Below are 8,798 nucleotides of genomic sequence, written 5' to 3'. Positions count from 1 at the left end.
ACATATTCCAGTATAACCTCTCATTTATTCATGTTGTCAAGTGGGTGGTCCTACTCAGTGATTGACAACTGCCTATGTATATGTGTGCATATAAATAGGTATTAATCAGTGAGTACGACCACCTTGATAACTTAGCCTAGAAGATTTACATAAGTAAATGGTGAGTTATCGTTATCCTAAAATATTTCCCATAAAACTGTATATCAGTCTATTCAGCATCTGCTGCATTTTCAATAGAAAAGGTTTCCTTTAAGTTATGTTGGGTTGAAGAAATGTATTCAAAATGGGAAAACTTTCATTGTTTAACGAAAGTTTTACAGCATGTGCTTATTCCTACTGGAACCCCAACATAAAACAAAAAAGTAAAAATAAACAGACGCTATCATATATTAGAAATCTTTATTTTATTTTTTATATATATTTCTGTACAAAAGTGCAGTATAAAAGTACACACATGGCATTAAGGAAGGAAGGCATCCATGAAAATATGGATATAAAATTTCAATTCCAGACTTAAATCCAAATAATCACTCTTCAGGAAATATACTTCATGTGACAGACAGATCTGCATCCAAAGTTGTGTCTCTAACAAAGTTTGAGAATGTTAGAACATATCAAAAAGCTTTGAATGATTTTGATCCGATTACTCTCAAGAAGCTCAGGCTGGCAATATAGAGCCCAAATTCTACATGACATAGCGGGAAATTTCTTTCTACATTAGGACAGCTGTCTTCAAAACAATTAACTCTATAACTTCTGATATATTCATATTCTAATAGATAAATCTAGTGTGTATTTCAATCGAATCTAATGAATCAAAATGTGTCATTTGCACCTAAACCTCAAACGAATGTAGAAATAGTCTCCTTTCCAATATTTTTCATCATTGGCATGTTTGATGGCACATATATATATATATATATATATATATATATATATATTTCATTTATACTGCCATCCGTTTTAGGATTAGGCTTGCATAGTAAATTCCATGTATATCACTAAACACTACAAGTCTCACGCTGGCATAGATATTATATAACTGGCAAGCAAGAACTGTAGGAGAACGGAGGCTGTCAGATACCTTCAGCACAAATATGACCCCGTGCACATTATGCTCGGCAGATCTTTCCTGATGATCGATCACTGCACAAAGGAGAGTAGAATCATTTCCTAGGTCAATTTAAAGTAATGCTCCTCCTTGTGCTGTGATCTGAATTCGCTTTTGTAAAAAATATGATGTGCAATGGGCTTGATATTTGCAGAAAACTTGAATTATCAGAAAATTCCAACACTGATGATGATATTTTTTAAATGTTACACAGCCAATGGCATCTGCTGACATTGCATTGCCTGTAAATCTCAACAACCTCCATGGTACATTTTTTGGCAACAGAATAATATAATGTATAAAGAAAACTTAAATGGGACCTCTTATCATTTTATGCTGCCTGAAGCACAAGGAATTGGAGTGGACCCCGGTAGCTTCTCCCCACCAGCCTTGATTTATAGATCTTCCTGCCTATACTCAAAACCGGGAGCTATCTATCAATCAAGGCTGTGAGGGATGAGAAGAAGCCACCAAGCAAAGTCCTGATGACTGATTGTTCAGACACATAAAAGTTGTGACTCATTCCAGGATGAACAAAATAACCGCCAAGAGAATTTCCCCAATATTTCTAACAAATGTTCTAACAATTATCATTGGAAATTACTATTTTGGTGTCTCAGAATCTTGCAGAGATGAATAATAAATGTAATCTGTATCTGTTGCCCTATGGGGACAGTTTAGCACACAACTCATAAGAATGGGGAACCAGTGGAGGACCTGCAGAGTCAGCAGAAATATGTGGAGCCACATCTTCAATTGAATAAGTATGTCTCTTGACTATTTTCTACACAGACATAAAAGAGTTGTTACTTTGTTTCCACTTACATCCAATCTGATAATTCCAACAGCCCTGAATCTAGTTAGCATGCATATCTGATACAAGGTTCAGTCTCATTGAGCAGTGAGAAAATAAAATATTTAGTGGGATTAGACGATGTGATTGAAATGATCAGGTTTACAGGTTTTTGAGGAAAGGAATAAAATAATTTCTTCTTTAGATGCAGAGTTGATTCCAGACAATATAGCTTGTAGCATTTCTTTACCATCATCCAGTAAAGCAAGCGAGACAATTGTAGATGGCTAAAATCAGCTGTGGTGCCTAGTAAGGACAAAAAAGAATAAATTCTCAGTATATACTCTTCACCATATGATATTATGATTACACGCAATTCATTACTTTCTTCCTGGGTAGCAGCTTTGGTGGGCCGTAAGTTATCCAGCAGGTAGAAGACAATTATTTTTATGGTAGCGTCTAGTTCTTTTTATGTAAATTGCAGCACTGTTGTACTGCACATGAAGAAGCTCTGCTGCCGGCAAAAATAGCTCCATAGGCAGAATTTGCAACAGTGTTTTCTTAGATTACAAAACATTAAAGTCAATCTCAAGGCAAACATTAAAAAATATATATATATATTTCTGTAATACAATGCTCTGAATGTAATATCTATTTAGATATTTCAGCTAAAAAGTTAGGAAAATTTCTTTTTTAAAGTTTTCTCTATAGGGTGTTGATATCAGCTTTTCATGTAATAGAGTGTATTTAGTAGACATACACTGTACCAGCTAGAATAACTTGGGGAAGAAGGAATCTGGCACACCAGAAGGCTTGGGAATAAGTGGTCTGGCAGATAGTGAACTAAAGAATTTGTTGTTTTGAAAAAAGTTTAAAAACCTGTCAAGGTAATCGGAGAGGGAGTTTTTAATATATATGTAGAAATTAGCGAATCCGAGTGTACGGCATTCAATTACCACTGGCTGAAGAAGTTGGATGCAGCTCTAGGGAGACCTGGAAAACATGGATGAAGCCTATGGCCTTATTCTTGTTTTTCAGGCAGCCTTGAGGATGCATCCAACTTTTTTCATCCAGCGGTAATCAAATGCCGCTCACTTGAGGTTTGCTCATCTCTACTTATATGGACTGGGAAGATGTGATCTTTCCAGGGATTGTTCTTACCACCAGAGGACATGGGGAAGGTATGATCTGACATGCAGCAGAGATAAGGGGAAAAGATAGAGAAGTAGTGCTCCAAAAGGCCAGAAATGGATAGGATAAAGATGGAAGACATTATAATCTCTAGAGAATTGGTGATTGTGTACATATGGTCAGTATAAAAATTAAGAGTTTTTTTACTATTTGTATTCCTGGGTGCCCTGATTCTAACTGTGTTTTAAATTGTTGCTACACCAGCCTATTCCTGACATATACGAGATGTGACTCAGGGGGTGTGAATATGACACAGTGGAGGTGTTAGTCTCAGGGGGGTGGGAATATGAAGCTGAGGGAGCATGAATCAGGCTCATTAGTCCCCATTAGTCTAGCATTCCTTTTAAAAGTAATTTTCTGGCCCATTTGACTATCCAGGAAAAAGTACAAGTAGTCAAATAAATAGTAAATATATTGAGTGTGTGTGGGTGCTGGGGTAGGGGGGGGGGGGGGTTAACAACATAATAAAAACAGTGTTGAAATCCTGGAACTCAAAGCTACAAAATAATATATATATATATATTTATTATACATGGCCTTTTTATGTGCATGCAGTGGAACTGTGAAATGAGACTGATAGACATATTAAAGTTGGAAACTAGTTTGACATTCAAAATTTTTTTTTAAAAGAGAAGCAGCTACTTTGCTTCTATGATAAGCGTGATGTGTTTTAGAGGATAGTGGATATTATTTTGGAAAGTACAAGCAATGTATAGTGCAGCAGGCAAAAAACCCTAAAGGGAGAATGGGATCTGTTGGTACCAAAAAGACAAATTCTAGTTTATCTCAAACATTAGTTTATCCTACCATATACTTAGCATGGAGTCTAGAGAATTATCTATCATGTTAAATGTCAGATTGTCGATTCACTCTGCATGTAAAACACTTTTTTTATCATGAATATATTTGAAGAACAGCTACTGTCATCTTACCTGGCATTGCCCATGTTTATCTGAACTGAAGAAATGGGAACTTGTTCACAGTGGAAAAAGTTTTTCAACCACCAGCATTTCTCGATCATCTCTGGCAAACCTCCTATAGAAAGATATTTCAATCAAATTGGTTAATTTGGAGCATTCATTTTATAGCTAACATATTATCCTGGTCACTAAAGTATTATATTTAAAGCGTCACTGTCATTTTGCAAAACTTTTCACTTGTCATAGAGTTTTGATCGGTCCGGGTCTGAGTGTTCAGAACTGTACCGATCAGAAGATAGAGACGGGAGAAGACATCGCTAAGCATGGTCATCTCACGGCTCTGTGTCACGTGATCAGTCAGGCTTATAATGGATCTCTGTGGAGCCTGACCGATTATGCTGAGACAGAGCGAGAAGAGGATGTGCTGCGGTGCCGTCCTCTCCCCGCTCGTTTTCCCAATCGGTGTGGGTCTGAACATTCAGACCCGGACTGATCAAAACTTTTGACATGTCTCTATGACTTTTTAAATGTTTTTTGTAATGACAGTGACACTTTAAAGTGAATCTGTAACTTTTTAAAAAATAATTTTGTAATTCTGTGCCGCTTCATTTATTTACTGTGGGACTATTGATGATTGATGAATATACTCATGGCTGCCAGGGTTTTGATTTTCTGATACAGAGTTCCTTATACCCTAAGTGTGTATCGATTTGCACAGAACACTCTTACTACCTGCAGCTTCCACTAGAAAAAGCAGGAGAACTTACCGCATACTGTTATATATTGAACTTGATATTAGCCCAGTATGAAGTAAGTTGCCATCTGTATACATGGGGAGGATTATAAAAGCTAAACATACAAAAGATATATTATTTGTAAACTACAGTACAGTATGTGCAAGGATTCAAACTGAATTTTCAAAGCTGCTTTCATTTCGATTTGCTATGAATCAATCAGCAGATTTTCAGTTTCCTTGTCTGTGTATTCATGGACTCATGCATGTCCATTCTAGGAACTGGGGAGCTGTTATTTACATAGAGATCAATACACATAGCAGGTTTTATTAGCTTGTAGCATGGATATGCATGTGGAAACAGAAGCTGTAGACCACTGAACATCAATTATTTATTATACATTTATAACGTAATAGAAATATAATAAGTAAATGAAAAGAAAAAAAAATTACCCTGTAGAGGTTTCTCTAGATCAGATGGAAGTCCTGAGTCTGAACTACTGGAGCAGACGCTAGACTCCGAGTTCAGCCGTACTGTAGGAAGAAGATATTATTGTTCAGTCTTTATCAAGAATGTAGCAGAAGTTTCGGGTTTCTTGTGAGAAACTTTATATAAAGATGTGTATCTTTTAGACGCTTACCTCTGTAGAACTGATTTTTCGCTAAGAGGCAACCAGCTGATGGAACAGATGCCATAGTCCCAATTCAGACAACACTAGTATCAAGACTTGTACAAAATGGAGCTAAACTGTACCTAAGAGACAAAACCGGAACAGAAACAATTAGATTTAATTACAAACCAACGCAAGTCAGAACAGACTGTGCTTTAAAAACATCAAACACCAAAGAAAGTGACATAGCCGGGCCCATGCGGGCCGTAAAGCACACAGATGGTTTTGGACTGTTTGAGAAATTTTTCGCATAAAAACTCAAATATCTAGTGATAAACTTAATGAAGATGCACACATTTGTAATATACAAAAAACGAAGTGAAATCCTACAACAGTTCAGGCGACTCCGAAACAACATATGCATTTATTTATGAGTCTGTACTTTACCTTCTGTAGAGCTTCCTCTGCTGAGTTATAAACGTGATATATATTCCATATGAGGAAGGCAGCTTTTTAGCATTCAGAAATCTGCACGCTATATGCTTAATGTTCTGCCTGTTACAGCCACTTGTCCTTGGATTAGGAAGCTCATAGCTTGTTGCTCTCTGCTTTCTCAGGGACAGTTTATATAAAGAGCGCTGCAGCAGGGAGTGTAATGAAATTTGAGCTCATAGAAACATTGCCAACTTGTGGGAGGGTTTACCGGGCACTGTGTGCGTATACAGTCATGCAGCACTGACATCTGTTATAGAGGGAGAGAACAGAACGAGACATATTGACAGAAAAGACATTCAATAGTTTACAAGGTTATAGAGAGGGGATTTGGTAATCTATTAGCAATAACAAACGTCTATGAAGTTAACCCTTTAGATCCTCCCCCTACTTGTGCTGTTAGCTGTCAGTGGCCCCTTGTATCAGTGACCACATTGTCTGTATATTAATAACACAGAACAAACACAGTGGCTGGTATTTAGTAACATAGTAAATAAGGTTGAAAGAAGACAAGAGTCCATCAGGTTCAACCTAGAGAAACCTTACTGTGTTGATCCAGGGGAAGGCAAAAACCCCTATGAGGCAGATAACAATTGCCCCATCACAGGGAGACAATTCCTTCCCGACTCCAATGGTAATCAGAATAATTCCCTGGATCAACGTATCACCAAAAATCTTATGTCCGTAATTTGTAATATTATATTTTTCAAGAAAAGCATCCAGGCTTCCCTTGAACTTATTTAATGAATTAGCCATAACAAGAGCATGTGGCAGAGAGTTCCATAGTCTTACTACTCTTACAATAAAGAATCTGTGTCTGTGCTGATGGTGAAATCTTCTTTCCTGTAGATGTGTAACGATTGGAGTCGTGGAGTCACTGGACCGTCACTAGCGATGGCGTAAGCCGCAACAGGGAGAGGGGTCTGCTGGTCTTCACCAGAGCCCACCACAAGGCGGGATGGACTTGCTGCGGCAGGCGACCCCTAGGTCGCTACCCCTGGCTTGGCTTGCTAGTGACGGCGGACAAGGTGTAGCAGGGACAGTAGGCAAGCAGGCAGACAGGCAGGTAGGCAGCTGGATACAGGGAACCGCAGGTGGCAGAAACAATGTGCAGGAACAATGGATAGGAACAACAGGTAGCTGGGACTGAACTCACTAGGAAGCATGCAGAGGCTCCAACACCTGTGGTGGGGCAGGGCTGCAATTTATAGGAGAGCTTCAGAGCAGCAGCCAATTAAAGGCACACTGACCCTTTAAATTATAGCAGAGCCGGCGCGTGCGCTCCCTAGGTGACAGGGACGCGCCCGTCAAGCTTACAGGGAGCTGGAGGAGGAGGAGCCCCGGCACAGAGCAGGAGATGGGGCAGCAGCGGCGCGGCGAGAGGTATGTGCCGCGGCCGCGGATGTGACAAGATGTAATGGGTGCCCCCTTGTCATGGTTACAGACCTAGGAGTAAAAAGACCACTACCAAGATCTCTGTACTGTCCATTCATGTATTTGTACATTGTAATCAGATCTCCCCTAAGACGTCGTTTTTTCTAAACTAAATAGCCCCAAGCTTGATAATCTGTCTTTGTCCTGTATGCTTCCGATTTCCTTAATGACCTTTATTCCCCTTACCCATCCCCTTAATCTCCCTTCTCTGCACCCACTCCAGTTCAGCTGTGTCCTTCTTATATAACGGTGCCCAAAACTGTACACAGTATTCCATGTGTGGTCTGACCAGTGATTTATGCATCCCAATATTTTATTAGCCTTGGCAGCTGCTGCCTGGCACTGATTACTAAAGTTTACTTTTCACCAATACCCCCAGGTCCTTTTCGGAAGCAGTTTTACCCAGTGTTTTATTATTTAGCACATAACTGTACTTATTAATTCTATGGCCCAAATGCATAACCTTACATTTATTTACATTAAACTTAATTTGCCATTTCTCCGCCCAAGCCTCCAGTTTCTCCAAATCCCTCTGTAATATGATATTATCTTCCTCTCTTGTGATTACTTTACCCAGTTTAGTATCATCTGCAAAAATGGAGATTCTACTCTGTAGCCCCTCTACAAGGTCATTAATAAACATATTAAAAATAAGTGGACCCAATACTGACCCCTATGGTACCCCACTAGTAACTGTTACCCAATCAGAGTATGTTCCATCAATAACCCCCTCTGTTTTCTATCACTCAACCAGTTACTTACCCGTTTACATACATTTTCCCTAGTCCAACCATCCTCAGTTTTATAGACCAACCTTTCATACAGCACAGCATGAAATTCCTTTGAAAAGTCCACAATGTCCACAGCCTCCCCTAGGTCCACCCTATAGCTGACCTCCTCCCACTAATATTTCTCCTTCCTGCTCAATTCACTTCTGGCTTTTACTGCCATAAAAACTGCCACAAAAAGATTTCGGTAAATCCTCTCTATAAGGACAAAAGATCCTGTAGAGGTATGCAAACTGTTAGTGACTGTTATTGTATAGTTCCTTTAGGGTGAAAATTTCTTCTGCTTCTTTAACTTCTGTTAGAGCTGAATTTTGCAATGACTTTTTAGGTCACTTAAGTTGACATGCACAGTATCAGTGATAAGAGACAATTACAACCACATTATATAAACCTATAGGTGTTAGCCATAGATGTATAAAAATATATCAATTATTATATTGTTAATTCTTAAAAAAAAAAAAAAAAAAAAAAAAAAAAGAGCGTTCGGCTGTGTTCACACTACGTAAAAGTACGACCACTGTTGCCATTGGCAACAACGGCCGTACTTTGTGCGGAGGGGAACATAGCCTATTGTTGTATGGGATCTCGGCCGAAGTGTATACACATAGTATACGCTCCGGCCGGTATCCCGTACGGCGCCGCAAAGAACTGACATGTCAGTTTTCTGCGGCCGCAATTCAGTGAATTGCGGACGTAGGAAACCCTGTCAAGTTTACACAATGAAG

The 8,798-nt window shown here is 38.9% G+C and overlaps 1 protein-coding gene across 1 annotated transcript; it reads right to left on the bottom strand.

Moving 5' to 3' along the window:
• Positions 1–385: 385 nt before the first annotated feature.
• On the bottom strand, positions 386–5,987 carry PPDPFL (pancreatic progenitor cell differentiation and proliferation factor like). The gene is made up of 5 exons (XM_069957594.1): positions 5,807–5,987; positions 5,390–5,502; positions 5,202–5,282; positions 4,028–4,130; positions 386–2,210 (listed from the first exon to the last, which is right to left on the bottom strand). Exons 2-5 carry the CDS (start codon positions 5,442–5,444, stop codon positions 2,198–2,200), a joined length of 252 nt encoding a protein of 83 aa, XP_069813695.1. The 5' UTR covers positions 5,445–5,502; positions 5,807–5,987; the 3' UTR covers positions 386–2,197.
• Between the last annotated feature and the right edge of the window lie 2,811 nt (positions 5,988–8,798).

The sequence above is a fragment of the Dendropsophus ebraccatus genome, chromosome 2 (assembly GCF_027789765.1).
Source record: "Dendropsophus ebraccatus isolate aDenEbr1 chromosome 2, aDenEbr1.pat, whole genome shotgun sequence".
Lineage (NCBI taxonomy): Eukaryota > Metazoa > Chordata > Amphibia > Anura > Hylidae > Dendropsophus > Dendropsophus ebraccatus.
Note: the sequence above shows the minus strand (reverse complement) of the source record. Positions and strands in the feature narration are given on the sequence as shown.

Bases quoted from the DNA above. Each gene is read 5' to 3' on its own strand.
- PPDPFL (XM_069957594.1), bottom strand. From the start codon at position 5,444: ATGGCATCTGTTCCATCAGCTGGTTGCCTCTTAGCGAAAAATCAGTTC. The intron at 5,283-5,389 runs GTAAGCGTCTAA...TTCTTCCTACAG, and splicing joins GAAAAATCAGTTCTACAGAG to TACGGCTGAACTCGGAGTCT. The intron at 4,131-5,201 runs GTAATTTTTTTT...ATCTTTCTATAG, and splicing joins TCTAGAGAAACCTCTACAGG to GAGGTTTGCCAGAGATGATC.